Source organism: Cylas formicarius, unplaced genomic scaffold (assembly GCF_029955315.1).
Source record: "Cylas formicarius isolate icCylForm1 unplaced genomic scaffold, icCylForm1.1 PGA_scaffold_10__41_contigs__length_53128322, whole genome shotgun sequence".
Classification (NCBI taxonomy): domain Eukaryota; kingdom Metazoa; phylum Arthropoda; class Insecta; order Coleoptera; family Brentidae; genus Cylas; species Cylas formicarius.
The window spans coordinates 8,321,630-8,340,811 of NW_026844214.1; the positions used below are offsets into that span (position 1 = coordinate 8,321,630).

Sequence of the window (19,182 nt, forward strand, 5' to 3'; positions counted from 1 at the left end):
TGTACCTGTCTTGTCACACGGAAAGGCCAACCGTGTGTATGTGTTTCGCGAAATCATGCTACGACTGTACCGGATCAGACCGCGTCGCTATGACAACTGCGAGATGCTTGTTCTTTTGACGGGGCTGTACTTTTATAATTATACGCAAAAACTGGACGAGGCAAAATCGTAGGTAGAGCCCAAGCAAGGCGCTTGTGTCATCTAAATTGGGTACTATTCCTTTTGTGGAGGAAGTTTAGGTAATTATGATCCCTATTACCTTGCACATCTGATCTGATTTTCATTCGAACTGCGCAGCTATGGGGATATTTGAAAAAAACATTTTGGTAATAAGAAGCTTTTCAATTGCTCTAAATAATGTCTGTTAAAAAAAAGCATCCGAAAAACAAAAAATTTTGATGTTTTATATTACTGATTGACGGATTCTAGTTGGTGATGCAGTGGTTATTATACCTGTTTTGTATTTAGATTTAGATGTATCTAAAACGAGATTTGAAAGTTATGGTTAGTTGATTATTTTATTAATGTCATCACATAAAATTTGGCTTATATATTCTACTCACATATGCCTTGTGATTTTGGTAATAAAAAATAATTTCTTTTTTGCGATGCCCCGTAATCTTAGCACTGGAACAGTTATTAGCATCTTTCTAACATAAGGGACTAAAGATAAAAGGGGTAGTACTCTAAAAATGAAAACAGCTATCTTTAAAGATAAGAAAAATAACGTGCAATATTGTCGAAAGTGGAATGGGGTGGATAAGTCCCTAAAACAAAATAAATTTCATTGCTCAATCTAAATGAGGTGTGAATTTACCATCACGAGAATGCATTTTTTTATAAACAATTTAAATCGAAAAATAGTGTATATATTTGATCTTGGAGCATAAAACGTAAACTATTGACAAAATGTCAATACTGATAAGAATCTAAATACCAAATAAACGAACATGGGTGCTATTCAATAACGGGCGTTTTTTTTTTTCAAATATTAACAATTTTATATTTAATTTAATTTTGTAGTTAATAATTCCGACATTTTTTAGCGTTTTTGTAACGCAGTTAATAATTTTGCAAAGCAACTTTAAACTTTCCTGGTTTTTTGGGTTCCTAATTAACAGCATTGAAGTTGTTCCAGTCGTTTCTATATATACAAAATAAAGATTTTTCCATTTATGAAAAATTAACAAGGGGCAGCTGCGAATGCTATTTATAACAATATAAAACTACGCCTACTTATTTTGTGATTGGTATCTTGACACAAAAATCTAACGAACTTAACTTAAATTCGTAGATATGTAGGAATAACATTTTTATTATTTGCAAAAAAAAATCACATCTGAAAGTAATTTAATTGATGCATTTATTTGTCACGATTGTGAATCTGATGGTGTAATCAAATTAGAAAAACCTCATCAATTTTTGGATTTTATGGCAAGGACTAAAGCGCAGAGTGACTCGGAAATAGATTGCGACAATTTGTGATTATTACAACAACAAAAAGAACCTTATCTAGATTGAATGCAATTACAGTCGAAATCGCGAAAATGAACCATCAAAATGGACGCATTATACATCGCTAATCGCGTTTAAACAGTTCTGAACCAAAAATCGATTTTTTCATTTTCATTTCATTTTTATTTTAATCGTACTCAGTTGTTTAGATTACAAAATTAATACATAATCGATATATTGATTTTGACTATATGTCGCATTGTATATGTGATAATCAACGGTTTTTCTATATACGTTTTAAATTAAAAAAATGCATGCGTTTTGCGTCATTCCAGACGTCCATGAAATCAACAAGCGTCCAAGTCTGTTCCCCGTTCTCTATCATACATAAACAAATATTTTTTTATGTCAATAGGGACTGGACTACTCTAGACAGTGTAGTCTCCAACTTGTGACATTCACCGCCGGAAAATATTGGTTTAGTTTAATTCAGGTTAAAGCTCAAAGAGTGGCTTTTCAGTGGCTAAAAGCAGATGCCAAATTCGCTCTCATATTTAGGCTAAATGTTCTTATCGTATTATTAATGATAATATCGATGTCCCTCATACCTTTGTAAATATGGTTTGTTGTCTTACGTGGCCTCATTCACTCGTCCAGGAAATGGCAACCCATGTGACCTTGAATGATAGTATCTCTAGTATTTGCAGCCGTTTATTGTCCCGTACTGTCTTTAGATCCAATAATAAAGAATTCCAATTACAAGTGTAATTAAAATATAAAAAATCGAGTTTTTGATATTTGATATTGGTATTCTTTTGAAGTTACGTCATAATCCACGCGTTTTATGAAGTAAATTAGTAGCGATTAGTAAATATACATTATTTTTTATCTATGCACAATATTGACGTCATTACTGCATTAGTTTACCATAATAAACCGTTATAAATAAATAATGGTATTGAATCGATAGTACACGTAACTGACGACACCAGAAGTCGTCGTTAGATTCCTAAATAATAAACGCGTAGAATACAACTTCCGGACTAGTAATAACTATCAGGCTTAATAGCCCCACCTAGAAATGTACCGCCAATATTTATTTTTTAAGACTTTGGCGCGGTTTAGCATCTAAATAAATAAACAAACGTTTGAATTCTGTTCTGACGCCTATTGCGCTGAAACTCCGTTAAAATTACAGTTGAAATTTCGTTTACGGATACGGAAATCTGTTTATAATCTCCATTATTATTATACAAGGTTAGTCAAAAAAGACAGTCGTTTAACATTTGTGAATCATCTTGAAAGAAATATCGTATATTTGAATTTATTTATAAAAACTAACACACAGTACTAGTGGAGAAATAGTATTATATTTATTAATATCACCGTAATCTATAATAATCTGATTATATACAAAATGGTGGAAATTATGACACGCGAATCAGTGATTTCCACACGGTTTCGCATGATTTCGCGCCATTTCACATGATTGCTCAGTTAAATAATTTTAATGAGGTATCATAAGCTACTAAGACTCACAAATTAAAATCTGTGGTGGGAGCAGGACTGGGGAAGAAGCTATCGCTATTATTACGGTTAAACATCATTTTTATCAAAATGCAATTTTACGAATTTTATACAGGAAACATTGGAATTATTCTTAAACTACGAATTATGATATGTGAAAATAGATCGTCCAGATATAACGGAAAAGGTAATTTCATTTTAAATTCTTTTAAATTTGAGTAAAATTTTTGGTTTGGCATTTTTAAAAGATTGCATTTTTTAGTGGCTTTGCCTAAAATTAGACTTTTTGCGCAGGAATTTCATTTTGTCCCATTTCGCTGAATTGTTTCTACCAGAGGAGAGAGAGAGAGAGATAATTTGAACTGTATTTCAACTTTAACGCCATAAAAAGAGCTGGTATAGGGTCTTTAACAATCAACTCCCACTATAATGAACATGAAATGATCTTGTTTGCAAAACTTGCGTTTTCTTAGTATGCCAAAAGAAAGCCAATTTCGTTTTGGTATGGTGATTCCAATTTTAGCTGACTTATAGCTTATGAAGAAGTTTAGGTTTTAAAAAAATTACATTTATTGAAAATTGAAAAAGTCTCACAAAGTGGTAAAGACATTAAAAACCACTCCAATTTGTTTCCTATTTTTAAAGCTTTAGCAATGCAGGTAAATTACCAAAAACTGCCTGCTGGATGAAATTTGTAAAAGAAAATGCAGTATTTGTTTTACCATCATTTATGAAATAAATTATGCCAATTACATAAGTAAAATATTGTAGTTCTCCATTTACAAGGAGTTTGTATTTCCGTGAATGACTATCAACTTCCTTATTTGAAGCGGAACTCTATATATAGGGATTTTTGAATTACTCGGCACATGGCATATTTTATATATATAATACCTAAATCTGATCGTTTGTGGGAAATTTTGAATTTTATGTCAAAGTGGTTTGCAAGTCTAACTAACTAAAACCTTGGTTTTATATTTCGGGTTGATTTATTGAGTGGTCTATATTGATATTTTGAAAATAAATAAAGACATTGTGATCAATAAATAAGTAAATAAATATAAAAATTTGCAACTTTCACAAAATTGTAGTTTTCGAAATGGTAGCCATAAATGTTTTTTCATTGTTAAAATACTGTACCGTTATGTTTTGCTAATTTTCTGTTTCAAAATTAGTGCTTAAAAGTTTTAATCCCATTACGATTATAATAAAAAAATATACAACGTTTTACTGAATAAAAAGTTAGTATGGTAGTAAATGAAACAAATTAAGTAATAATAATACAAATTAAAAGGATATTTGTAACATTCAGGCATCTTCTTAATGTCAATAGAAACTGCAGTTGTAGAAACAACCAAATATGGATTGCGCTTTCAATTTCTTCTGAAAATTTATTTCAACAATAGCCAAGTTATTAGTATGTATCTTTAATGGTTATGAAGATACTTGAACGAGACAAAACGGAAAGAGAATGAATAATTTGTACATTTGAAAACCATAATATTTTTGATTTGTCAAATTAATTCTTATTTCTTAGTGCAAATTTTATATAATAGATTACCAAGGTTTTCCTCTATTAATTTTTCACTACTTACTTCCTCAATTCCGAGATCGTCATTATTTTATGACCCGATATCTCGCTAATGGCTGGCGCATTTCACCTAATTTCTTTAGAGATTTTGCTGAATTCGGCAATGATTTCGCGTGATTTCTTAGATTTCGCCTGGTTTCGTCGAATTTCGTATGATTTCGAGGGATTTCGCGCGATTTCGCATAGTGAAACTGCAAAAGGTTAAATCTTCTTTGACAGTCACAATTGGAAGACACCTTTAAAAAAAATCATTACTTTTTCCTCGTTGACTGCTTAATTCAATATACACATCTTTCATTTGCGGTTTTAAACATTTGCAGAGCTAACAAAACATTTGGAAATTTAAAAAATTGGGAGTTTATTTCACACGACATTCGAAAAAAAAAATCGTTCTACTTGGTTTTTTGGTTATTTAAAATTTTATTTGAAAACTATATATATGATAATGTCGAAATTTTTGTAATCCCGACGTTTCATCATTTCATCGTTCATAATTTTTTAAAGTGTACTAATTTTTGTCTTGCATTTTTGATTTATTTTGTTCCATTGGAAAATACACAATTCTCAACAACTTATAAAAAAATTATTTCTTTTGTTATTATTTAATGGTACCATATCGTATAATCGGAATTTTACCCAAATTTGATTAATTAAGATTGATTTTTGATGGGCGCGAAACTTGGCTTGATAACTATCTTGTTAGGAGATTCGAAGGTTCGAATTGTTAATTACCTATGTTTTGTAATTTTATATAATGGTTACCTATGTTTTGTAATTTTATGTAATGGTTATAATAGCAGTGCTTATTAGAAATATTCCGCGCCAGACTCCAAACATTAGTCATTTTACGGAAATTTTCCGGAAATTGTAAATAATTAGAAAACATATTAGTATTACGCGTGTTTAAAACTGTTAAAAAGCAATTCGCTTTAGTTAAAGTTTGGAAAATGAAGACGCCAATATTGAACCTTCGATAATTAGCGAAAGGAACATCACAAATATTTTGCCAATAAAATTTTCTCGATTATGTTGCGGGCATATTGATGCGGTATCTGCTTTGATAGCACACGTGTCTACGTTCAAAATATTCTACGAATGACACGAGGAATTAATATACCTACTCATTTCAACACTTTTGAAGCCAAAATCAACTATTTTTGGGTAGTATTTCATCATAATATATTCAGAGTTCATTATATTTTCAACAAGATGTAAGTGTTGTTTAACAGTTTTCACTTTGGCTTTGGCAAATAGTGGCGGAAAATGTGTAATAATTTCACCTTAGTTACAGCCTGTAATGATTACAGTAATATGGTTGAGGACCGTCACCTAACACAATGACACATTTTAGAGACTTTTTATTAAATATCATATGGACGACGTTCGTATTAAAATTGTTTATAATTATAATTAATTAATATTTAATACTTGATTTGAAAGAACTATATAAATGTTGAAAAAATTGCACATGAAACTTAGAACCCAAAAATTAAGATATTTTGTCATTCCTCGAAGTTTAATAAACCAACTATATGTAGCTATAAGCAATGTGTAAAATCGTCGAGATGAATATTTATGGTGTAAATGAGAGCGTGGCCAATATAAAAAAGACACAACAAGAATTTAAACAACTGCCTGCTAGTTAACGCACGTTACTTGGATCTATTTCGCCTTATGCATAATAATTTAATATTATTTAACGTAATATTAAATTAATTTTGTTCAGTTTACGTACGTACTCAAAAAAAAAAAACAAAAAATAATTTAATTAATTAATTAATTTTTAATCAGGTCTCTTAATTATTCTCAAATGTGTATACAGTTTTCGTTTATCTTCTTAACAAAGTTAATTTGTTTACAAGTAAATAACGCTTATTGTTATTATTATTATGAATTATAAGGTTAATTTGAAAAGAAATCGTCGAAAGGAGTTAAGAGTTATATTGAAAAGTATCGGAGGAATGTTAATTAGAAAAACCAAAACGATTAAACATTTTTATCCGCGCGGTGTATTAGAAGAACAAATTCTGGCGAATTTTGATATCTTTCTTATTTTCGAATATACCAGGCTTTTATAAAAAATTGAAAACCATTTTAGTTTTTTTGTAATATGTGTTTAATCTACATTCTGTGAAATTTATATTCTGGCAAGTGCCCTGCAAATCACATCAAGTCTTGGACGCGGAGAAGATAATTGTTTTCAATTTTTTCTTATAAATTTGAGATATCCGTATCTTTTTATATACCGGATGTCCCAGTAAGGGCGACCAGGTACGGTATTGGGAACGCGCATTTTCCTAGAAATTTGATTTTATTTTTTAAGTAAATCTACCAAAAAAAGATGCCGAAAATTATTTCCGAGTTTCTGAAGTGGCCCCCTGGGTTCGTAATTGCTATCTTCAATTTTGAAAGTCGGTTTCTAGAGAAATTTCTAGTGTTAACCGCAGTTAAAGTGCGTACTATTTTAAAGCTGAGACAAATTGAAGTCTGTTTGGTTTAATGCCGTTTACTTTATATCTGTAAGAAAAGTGGTGGAGGTAGATATTCTTTAAGCATCAATTAATCTGAAAGATGCGTAGCGTTTGGTTAGATAGAAACCATACTTGTTTTCATAGCAATCTTGATAATTAGAAACGAATTATTTATGCCAAAAGAGATGTATTCATTTTTTAAATGGTCTTTTACACTTTACTACTTAAACACGTTAATAGTCGCCAACAATTGATTAGTGACCAAGTTAGTGATTAAAACTAATTTTTAGTGAAAAAATAAATGGTGATACTAAGTATTTGATAACGGCCAAGCAAAAGTACTAATGGCAGCTACGGGGTAAATTGTTCCCAAAATCCAACTTTTCATTTATTATTTATTCGCCTGGTTGTTAGGCGCTTATTTTCCTATCTAATGACAAAAAGTCATATCGTCGCATTTATTATTTTTCCAGAAAAATATTTTTTTGACGATTGCGTCAGAAAACACCACCCGGCGGCAAAGAATCGCGTCACTCATGCTTCGATTGATAGTTTAGGAAAAGCCCTTTTTAACCACTCCAAATTTATGAAGATGCGTTTTTTGGCGATACGGACATTTATTTAAAAGAATAATCGAACAGCCCTCACTACTTTCCTCGCAGAGATGGGGCAAACGACTAGTACACACTTTAATCATGAGCAATATTAGAAATGTTTGTTTTAAATTAAAAATGTAGAATAACAGTTACGCCTCTGGTGGCGATTTCAGAAACTCGAAAACAATTTCCAGCATTTTCGCTTGGCAGATGCACTATAATTATTAAGAATTGTTGTGTGTGAAGTTTTGACGTTATTTGACAGCGTATCAATTAATATTAATCAATAACATTAACAATAACTTCCAATCGTCTGCGGATTTGGCCGTTTTTTTTTTTTAGTAATAATTCGCCGGATTTGTTGCTTATTTTTCTCGTTCGAACCCAATCAGCGTTTCCATGTTGTTGTAACTGTTGGTCAGTGCTGCCGCCAAAACATCCGGAATTTCGGCGGACTGCTGAAAACGGTCATATTTGGACTGTGGGTGCATGGTGTGTTGCCGCCGACCGACCGCCCCTTGCTAATGAACCGCTGCCCTCGCGTCCCGTCATCTCCCCCCTGGTCTGCCACCACCTCGACCCCGGTTCCACCCACCATCAGATCAATAGAATATGTAAGAATGCGAGACAACGGTGGAAGCGGGGATGGAAGATTCCGCCGGATGGTGATTCGGTGTATATCCGTCGCTCTTGTTTTTCCATTAGCGAATGGAAAATAAATTAACGCTGTTAGTGCAAAGGGTAGACATACACTGTTTGATGTTTGGATTTCTATACTTACCTTTTGATTTGATTTTCGCATTGATAATTTGATGGATCTTATTATATATAGCCTAGGTCTACAAAAAATAACTGTGTATAACAGGACTCGTCATGTTTTTAATAAAATTCATAAAGATCTGCATCTGCAAACTTAACACCTATTCATTTAAACTGCGCCTCGGCAAAATTGTGAATGCAGAATCGGTTGTTCAAAGAGGTTTCCGACGAATATTTTGGTTACGTCCGTGTTTTGAAAAAACACTCGGTCAAAACATTAGTCAGAATCGAGAAAACATGTTGGTTTAGGTTTAGGGGAGATAATGGAAAACTGATCTCATTCTTAGCGGAAAATAAGATCGCTTTCAAAAAAATATTACATTTTAAGCGAAATTAATTTTAATATTTTTAAATTTTACAATTTAAATTTTAATTTTAAAGCAACGTACCAATCATTCCTGATAGTTTTTTAATTAAATCTTTAAATAGCACCAATGGCTGAACTTTGTGATACTTAGTGTACAAAAACACAATAAATGCGGGCGCCCCATTTAAAATAACGAAGTAACTGTTTAATCTCTAGTTTTTTCAAGTTACTACGACTTCACTACGATACGGAACCATTTTGTTTAACCTTTTCAAAACGCAAAAATGTGTGAGATAAATTGTTATGATCACCCTACTAACTTCAGTTTTCACATGTGACCAATTCAACAAGGTAAGCTGGACTCAGTGACGTTAGCAAAAATTTAACGTTGATTGGCGAGAATATTACCGGCACCTCTAAAACACGTCCTATCACAGAAAAAGGGGCAAGATAACTGGGTACTGTTAGATACGTATTTATTAACGTTTTGTTAATCTCTTATTGGGTTTCTCCTGGATATTGTTAAAATTCATACAAATTTGCATTCAGGATTAACATTAGCTTACCTCACAGTAAGGTTGTGGACCAGTCTATTGACTGGTCAATTGACCGAAATAATTTTAGAAATACCATGAAATTTATATTTATTTATTTATTTATTTTTGGGGATTCCCCGAATAAGTATCGAATTCGGATATTCCTTGAAGAGGGTTATAGGTAAATATCACAAACGCATAATAATTTATTTTTTCTACTCCCGCCTGTAAAATACCTAATTACACACCGATCTAGCGTGCGGGAAGCATCACTTTGCCACGTCAGTTTAGTTTCCCACGAATCCGAGCCACTTCGTACATTTCCGGGATTTTACCGCACGGATTTGGGAGCAATCGGATGTTTTCGGAGATATTTCCCACGCTTTGAATTTTAACGTTTGTCAATTCTGATGATCATGTCTGTGAATATATTTGTGTTGTTTTGCGAAAATGTACCCAAAAACGGACGGTCGTAGAAAAAGTATAGTATGCAACACGTTCGGTAAACTTTTTTTTCTACTCCCGTCTGTAAAATACCTAATTACCCACCGATCTAGCGTGCGGGAAGCGTCACTTTACCACGTCAATTTCGTTTCCCATGAATTCGAGCCACTTCGGACATTTCCGGGATTTTACCGCACGTATTTGGGAGCAATCGGATGCTTTCGGAGATATTTCCCACGCTTTGAATTTTGACGTTTGTCAATTCTGACGGTCATGTCAGTGAATGTATTCGTGTTTTGCGAAAATGTACCCAAAAACTAAAGAAGAAAAAGTATAGTATGCAACACGTTCGGTAAACTTTTTAACTCACTCGTTTATTAAAAACTCGCTCCGCTCGTGTCAAATAAACTCGTGAGTCAAATGCCGTTTACGGCACTTGTTGCAAAATATACTATTAAAATAGATTGATAACACTCTACAATTGACCGGTCAATTGAGAAGTGGTCATCAATTGACCATGGTCAATCGACCAGTCGGAACACTACGTCACAGTCACTACCCTGGTGTGACACTTTAAAGCAAATCTTTAAAAAGGATAAAGTTGCAGTGTGAATCTAGTTGTCAGTTACTGTAACTCCCGCACCCCATCCAAACTAATTTTAAAATTGAGTACAATTTTTTCAGTCTCCTTATAGCTTTGTTCCAACACAAATTTCTTGTCGATTAATGTATTTTTTAGTTTGATGTGTCAAGAAATGATTGGGCAACTGAAAATTACCGGCTTTGACATGATTTCCTGTCATGTTGGAACAATCTTTATATTTTATCTGCGAATAACTTCTCTTAACTCCCTATAATTTTAGTATGGTTTTATTAAAATTTTCTTGGATGCGAATACAAAAGTACGTGACACCGCCGACAAGCTAATTAATTATAGTAGCTATTAATTAATTTTAAAGTTATTTTCGTGATAAATTCAAAATTTAATTTAGGCATCTGAATTATTTAATACGAGGTATTGATCGACGGTTTGCAGGATTCATTTCGCGTTGCTGTGGCACGTTCTGTCGTACTGTTTGTTATTTATAAATATGTAGTTATATTTGTAAATCTTATTGTATTTTTTCCATCTTGCACTTGTTTTTGTTCTAAAAAATTACATCCGAGGTCATTCCTGAATTAAGATTTGAGTATTACCCACTTTTTTTCGAAGTTTCAATTGCGGGTTATCAGAGACCGTAAAAATTGATACACCTATACTGTCTGTTATTCTAACAAATTTTGGTGCAATATTCGGCATTGCTGTTACGTTTTTAAATCAACCAACATCATTCGGATTCGTCACGCACGACGGTGAAATTAAATAAATCACTCCCCGTAAAACTTAACTGAACTGAAAATATTATCCGTAGAAAAAAACAATTAAAGTGCGTGCGCACACTACTAATTATATATATATAACGTCTATTATTTATATCGGTCGATTATTTATGTTCTCGCGCCAAGATCTTCCGAAAAATATCACGTTCTACTTTTTCCTTTTTCTTACTTCTGCTCTCTGTTGAACCGTCGTTTCGAAATGGGTGTCGAACTTTCTAGTCGACTCTCGAAGGGTGTCCGTTCGAACATTCTAATTTTTTTCGTCTTGGACAGGGCCGGACCCAGACCGTTCTGGACGCTGCTAATATGTAAACTATTAATATAAATAAATAAAACCGCCTTTATTTTAAGCTCGGCGAAGGAAATACAAGGGGCATCCAGTGTTAAAGAAAACAAGCCAAATGTAATTCTCGGCTCGATATATTTAACCATTTTAAATCGTGAGGTTTATGACTTACGCGATCTTTTCGTTTAAGGTTGTAAATAAATCGAATACAGGAATCCTGTATTTTCTGTAATTTATATTTTGTCAAAACATTCTAGCAGCGTCTATAGACAAAATTACAGTGTGACAAAAAATACATTTCTTCTGAAAATAATAAATATTCCATTTAAAAAGTACTGCAATAAACATTAAAACATTAAAAAAATACAGCTTACATAAGTAATTGGTAATTTCGTATATGGGCTAAGTTTTTTCCATTTTAAATTCATTTGAATCCAATTTATTTGATTTATTTAATTTAATTTAGATTATTTGGGAGAAGGATTTGTTACCCATCATGTAGTTTTAATGTAGTGGCAACGTTATTGCTTATTCGTTTCCCAGAATTATCCAGGATTTGTCTCTTTCAGGTGCCTTAGATGAATCCAATGGAAGCCCGGTTTCTGATTCTTCCCGTTGTAGCGACCAGTTGAGTCCAAAGCAGCGGCATCAAATGAAGCATAGAGAACTATTTTTGTCACGGCAGGTACTTAAATTACATTATTATTAACAAATCATTTGGATTTGTGCTGTGCGTCGTTTGTAGACCTATGAAAGTTTCTGACTGCAATTAGTTGCTGGCGGCACGCAGAACGCCTCCAAAAGAATAACTTATTTGACCTCATAGTTAGGGGGTTTAAAATTTACATTTATGCTTGCACCAGAAATATAGTGCTTTTACAACTGACCCCTTCATTAATCTTGTCCACTGTTTATTACTTCAAAACCGCACCCTGCCGAGCAGACCCTTACCCGTAACCATTCCAGGGCCGCCCTAGGAATTTATCTACTTACACTAATAAGCGGGATATAAGTATGTTTTCAATCTTTTTCGCCGAGCAATTCTTGAAACATGTACATAAAAAAATTAGTACAAAGTAACAATTTATTATGTTCTATTTCAATACATTTCTACATAGTATCATTATTATTAATATACAAAATATTAAATGTAATAATAATAAAGTGTCAGTCACTTAAAAAATCATCACCATCGCTACTGTCGTCACGTAGTTCAATGATCAACTCCGCCACTAATCGTTCGATAAATATTTTCTTCTTTTATTATTGGTTTTTCACAGTTAGACCAGCTTTGTAATGATATTTTAGCTACCTATTGCCCAATTACGCTCACTAAATTTCGGTGCAGTGTTATTTCTTCTTATATGCGCTTTCAACTCAAACCAGATCATCTCAATCGGGTTAAATATACTATGATACGCGGTTGGTAATCTCAAGATTTCATGTCCCCTTTGTTGTGCTATAGAATCGATTTTGTAGTCTTTATTAAAATGTTTTTTTTTTTAAGAATTCCAGAAGTTGTTTTTTTTGTATAGCTCTCTTCAAAATATAAATCATTTCCGTACAGAAATTCGTTAATTTCTTCTTTATTTGAAGAAGTATTTGGAATTTTTCTAATTTGGGCTCAACGATACGAGGCATTATCCAACACAAAACAGTATTTGGCGATAGTTTTGGCAACCCTTTATTTTCAAACCAGTTCTCAAATATTTCCGCAGTCATGTTTTCATGACATTTTCACCTGAATCTTTGACGTTTTCGGTAGACAAAATTAAGGTACCCTTTTTTCCCTTTGAATTATCCAGTGAAAACGGGGCCAAAGCTCGAGAATCAGGCACATAAATACGTACCTATTGCAAGGATCATAGTCAAACACCTCCGTAATATATATTACAATTTAGATTAAACGTTAAAAACGATACATACCACCTACTTATTCGGAAATATCCCGCAACATCATTGCTTAATCAAATTTAAAACGGTCCATTTACGTTTCAAATAAAAATTTTAAGTTTAGAATAAACGTCTGTTGGGATCGGTTTTACCACGGTCCTGCAAAGGTCTGCGGTTAAGGTACTGTAAAATACTTAAAACGTCAAAGCACTATATTTTTGGTTGTATTATACCTGACTATAAAATGATTATTATTTATGTTAAATTAGCAGGTATTTGAATATGCATAAAAAGGTGGACTTTTATTGAGTTACTTTCCCAATAAGTAGTAGTAGAATCCATCCTGAAATGGACTATTATTATTGTGAAATGCTGACTGGTTATATTTAAATGATATTTTTTTGAAAAATATTATGTTATATTACTGGGAGAAAATCATTTGTCTAATTTTGGTCTGAAGCACTACTAAATAATCTGAGATCGTTGCTAGACGTCTGTCAAATGGTTTATGGGCAAACTTGTTAGTCAATAATAGAGCCAGTGATCAACAATGCGAAAATTGAAATCTTTTTATATTGTATTTTCAAAATTTTCTGTACATGTGCTTTGTTGTGGAAGAGCCACCCACCACTCAGTAATGTAAAGAGCTACATTTAGTTCGCGAGCCACGCTTTGCCGACCTTGAGTGGCTCAGAAGAAATTTGTCTGGAAAATTGCGAGTAATTGTCTTTTGTTCGCTTAGGTTGAGACCCTTCCAGCCACCCACATACGCGGTAAATGTTCCGTCACGTTGTTCAACGAAACCGAGGCCCTTTCGTCGTACCTTAACAAAGACGACATGTTCTTCTACTGCCTGGTGTTCGATCCGACTCAAAAGACTCTACTCGCGGATAAGGGCGAAATTCGTGTAGGTAGTCGTTACCAGTGCGACGTGCCACCAATGTTACGCGAGGGTGAAAGTGATGGGCGCGAACTCTCGGAACTCGAAACCTTAGTATGGACGCCAACCCACAATCTTAGTGACCGACAAATAGATCAGTTTTTAGTGGTTTCTCGCTCTGTGGGCACTTTTGCCAGGGCGCTGGATTGTAGTTCGAGTGTTAAACAGCCGTCGCTGCACATGTCGGCCGCAGCGGCCAGCCGAGACATAACTTTGTTTCACGCGATGGACACGCTCCACCGCCATAACTACGATTTAGCTAGTGTGTTGTGTTCTTTGGTACCGTCGAGCGGGCCCGTGTTGTGTAGAGACGAAATGGAAGAGTGGAGCGCGTCGGAAGCCAACTTGTTCGAGGAAGCTCTGGATAAATACGGAAAAGACTTCAAAGATATCCGTCGGGATTTTTTGCCGTGGAAAACGTTGAAGAATATAATCGAGTATTATTATATGTGGAAGACGACGGACAGGTAAGAACATCGACTTAAGATTTTATTCATTTTATTAAGAACTGTACACCCTTGTAAGATCTTTGTTTATTGGTTCGATTTTGATAATTTTTTTTTGTTAGATAGGTCTCTGAAAAATGCAGAAAATCCTTATGTTTCTTGTTCCATCAACCTGAAGTCATGGTCAACTGAGACTTTTTAACAAAAGAAGAAGTACTATTGGGGATTTTTTTTAAAAATAAATTGGCAACGATTCCTATTCAGGGGTACTTAGAATCCAACCATTTTTATAATGTTTCAATACAGGGTGTTTGAAATATCGTTTGCGCCCCGCACATCGTTGTAAAATCTTTGATTAGGTTTGATTTTGACAGTTTTTTTTATTGGATACATTGATCTCTCAAAAACGCACTATAATCTTATTTTATTACATTAACTAGGAAGTCATGGGCACCTGGGACTAAATTTTTGGTATCAAATGTCTAAAGGGCTATTAGGGATTTCTTTAATAATAAAATATCAATGAATTCTTATTCAGGACTGCATAAAACCTAACGATACTAATTTTACTGAATGTTTGTTTAGGGATTTCGTTAAGAATAAAGTGCCAACGAATTATTATTCAGGACTACATAAAACCTAACTATACTAATTTGCATGAAGTTCGAATTCAGGGTTCTCGAAATATCGCGGGCGCCTCGCTTAAGCATTACTCCTGTAGAATGTTTGTTTATGGCTTAATTTTGATAATTCTTTTACGTTAGATAGATTTCACTGAAATTAAATATGATTAGAGAGGATTTGATATGAACTAAACAGACTTCACAACGCCGTTAATTTTTCAATTAAAAAGGATTTTTAATTCTCATCTAATAATGAAAATAACTGAAATATCAAAATTGATTGGCGTCGGCATACTGTTTCCTTTATAAAACCAAGGTTGCCATATTTTTATTTTGTTTACATTATATCTTTCGAATACTAAGATTTATGCTGCTGTTTAAGACGATACTAAAAAGTAAATGTAAAATACTTTTTTATCATTATTTTTGAAATTTGTATAATGAAAATTTGTAAGAACTTAAAATCATATACAAGGTAATCGTTATTTACAAGGTTTACAATATTTATTTTTTTAAAACATTAAAAATTTTAATCATTGGTGTAGTTACTTTTGGGTAGTCTGTTTTCATTTTCATTTTGAAAAAATCTCTAAAATTATTTGTCGATTTTCCGCTTCAAAGAATTGTGTCAGTTAGTCATGACTTTAGTCGGTGCTATACTATCCAGCAAAACATTATCAATTGTCAAAATTGAGCCATAAACAAACATTCTACAGCTTAAGCCTACTTTATGAAAATTAGTATAATTAGGTTTTATGTAGTCCCGAATAAGAATTCGTTAAAGAAATTCGTAATAGATCTTCTCGATATTTGACATCAAGAATTAGTCCCAGTTGACCTTGACTTTAGGTTTTTGAGAGATTTATTCAACAAAAAAGTTATCAAAATCAAATCGTAATCAAAGATTTTACAACGATGTACAAAATTAAGCGGTGCGTAAACGATATTCCAAATACCACGAAAAACATTGAAACATTATAGAAATTGTTTGGTTAATTGGGTTCTAAGTACTCCTGAATAAGAATTCGTTAGCAATTTATATTTTTAAAAAACCCTAAGATTTCGTCAAATAATGAAAACGAAACTAAATTCACAATGGGTACTAAAATACATGGTACATAAAAAAGCAACTAAAAATTAATACGCAACAAAACAAAAAAAGGAGAAAAAACGCAACCTGCTTTTTATGTTTACACTTTTTAGGCAACGTATTGAAAATCTTAGTTGCTGGAAACATATTCTCTGACATTTTGTAGATCTTACCATTATACAGGGTAACTCACTACTTCACTACAACTTTCTCACAGCACCCTTTCCTATTTTAAATGGTTATTTGATTTTTGGTTTTCCGAAAAAATTTCATTTACTGAATATATGAAAATATACGGAATCTCAATAATTTCTTGGACATCTTTTAAAAAAATATTTTAAACAATGGGCCTTTTAACCAATTTATAATTCTTGGGAATCGTTTTTTAGAAAAAATGGGTGTAACATACAGGGTGCATTTGAAGTAGACAAAGTTTTTTTATCTTTCAATATCAATTTCGAAAGAACACTCTTGTGTTTCCGTTAACCATACAAACGATTATCAGGAATTAAAAATGACGTGATGCACAATCTAAACCCACATTGATTAACTAAGTTTTCTCCTATACGTATTTTCAACGTTTCCATCAATCAAACACTAAAGTTCTATCTAGTTAGGGTTCATTTTGAGCAAGCGTTTGTTCTTCCTTTTATTTACTTTAAAAGAGATCACCCGACTTGGAGCCCTAGAATTTTCTATTCCTCGGGTGTATAAAAGAAGTAGGCCTGTATCAAATAGAAATGAATTATTGAATTATGTTGACGATGCATTTACTAATTTAAATCCAGCTTCACAAGGGCATTGTGCGAATAATACCAGAATTTATTAAGTATTTTAACAAAAAATGTTTTCAATTAATAGTATATTACTTACGAGTTTATTTGACACGAGCGGAGCGCAGCCGAGCGAGTTTTTAATAAACGAGCGAGTTAAAAAGTTTACCGAACGTGTTACATACTATACTTTTTCTACGACCGTTAGGTTTTGGGTACATTTTCGCAAAACAACACGAATACATTCACTGACATCACCGTCAGAATTGACAAATGTCAAAATTCAAAGCGTGGTAAAATCCCGGAAATGTCCGAAGTGGCTCGGATTCGTGGGAAACGAAACTGACGTGGGAAAGTGACTCATAGCAAATCGATATAGTATTAAATTTTGTATTACACCATGCAATAATATACAGGCTGGCGTATTTAAAAAAACGAATTTTTTTTGGATTGTGGATATCGTGTATAATCTCTCTCTTTGTCGGAAGTTCAAAAATGAAATATAATACAGGGTGTTTTATTTGAAATAAGGAAGTTAGGTGATGTGAGGTAGATATATTATTTTTCACAATATTATTTCGAAGCATTGCATCGCATAAAGGTTTAAAAATGAACATTAAAGGCAACAGTTTTTGGTTGAATACGAACGTAAAAATAATATTTTTAAAACGTTTTTTAATTTTTTTCTTTTTCGATAAGTTCAATTCAGAATCTCGATTATTCTTAATTGAAAAAAAAATCAAAGAAAATGTTTTTTATGAGCTGATCTTCCTTATATCTTATAACCTTTTGTGTGTTTGTCGAATTCGACAAATTTTTTTCATTCGTGAATCATTAGTTGAATGAATACTCGAAAAAATCCAAATGAAACATATCACCAATCCAGTTCCTTTAATTTTATAATACTTATACTTTGACAGCATAAGTGTTATTAATGATTATCGAGGTTACCAACTGATAGTTTTCAAATTTGTTTAACGTGCAATCAAACGTCACACCTTTGGACGAAATCTACAAATAATGTTGGACTTTTTTTAGATTAATTTGTTTATCATTTAAAGATAATTTAACTAATGGTAATTTCTCAAAACTCAAATTTTTAGATGTACACCGCTTGTTTGGTCCCTTGTTTTAATCTTTATATTTGTTTTTAAAATAACAGTCAATCAATCTTTATATTTATTTTTAAAATTTCAACACAGATCACTAAAGTGGAAGGAAATCACACAAATATACGAAATATATCAGAGACGGTAAACACAGGTACATGGGATTATAACGTATGAAACATGTCTAGAATTTTTGCGAAGAATTCAAAAATTGTCCACGAATATGGAGTGAGTTTGGAAATGGGTCGTTCTACTAAAAATGGTGGATTAATACTAAGTTGTGGAAATGAAAAGGGTATAGTATACGTACAGTCGGAAATTCAAAATAAATTGGGACATGACTATGAAGTGGACAGACCAAAAATACGTAATCATCGCATTAAAGTTGTTTGAGTTATTGAGTCTGAAGTAGATAGCAATGATGAGGAAATAGTAACAAAAATTTCAAAACAGAATAATTGTAATAAAAATGGCATAAAAATCCTTAGAAGAACGAAGGTTGCTAAGGGAAGATTTAATATTATTTTTGAAGTAAACTTAGATACGTACGAAACCTTAACACACAGAACAAGAAATAATTAATATTGGCTGGAATCGTTGTCCAATTTACATTGATTATGGAATTGTTAGATGCTTTAAATGCTGTAAATATGGTCATTTGGCTAAAGAGTGTAAGGATAAAAAACTATGTCCAAAATGCAGTGGTGAACATGACATAAAAGACTGCACTAGTAATGAATTTTAGTGTCCAAATTGTGTAGCAGTCAATAACAAATATGGTTTGAAATTAAATGTTGAACATACAGCATGGGATATAAACAACTGCATGACATATAAGCGCATTGAACAAGTCCAACGTAATAAATTTGTGAAATAGCAATTAGACACTAATATCG

The 19,182-nt window shown here is 32.7% G+C and overlaps 1 protein-coding gene across 3 annotated transcripts in view; it reads left to right on the plus strand.

The window, feature by feature from the left end:
- LOC132708125 (metastasis-associated protein MTA3) overlaps window positions 1-19,182 on the plus strand; it is a 31,537-nt gene that overhangs the window by 1,482 nt on the left and 10,873 nt on the right. For 2 of the 3 annotated variants that reach the window (XM_060680262.1, XM_060680255.1), the window contains exons 3-4: window positions 11,982-12,097; window positions 14,048-14,712. In XM_060680262.1, the coding sequence (XP_060536245.1) occupies window positions 11,982-12,097; window positions 14,048-14,712 (781 nt within the window). Of the gene's footprint in view, window positions 1-2,608; window positions 2,713-11,981; window positions 12,098-14,047; window positions 14,713-19,182 lie in introns of those variants that run through there. The other variant, XM_060680270.1, reaches the window with a different exon arrangement.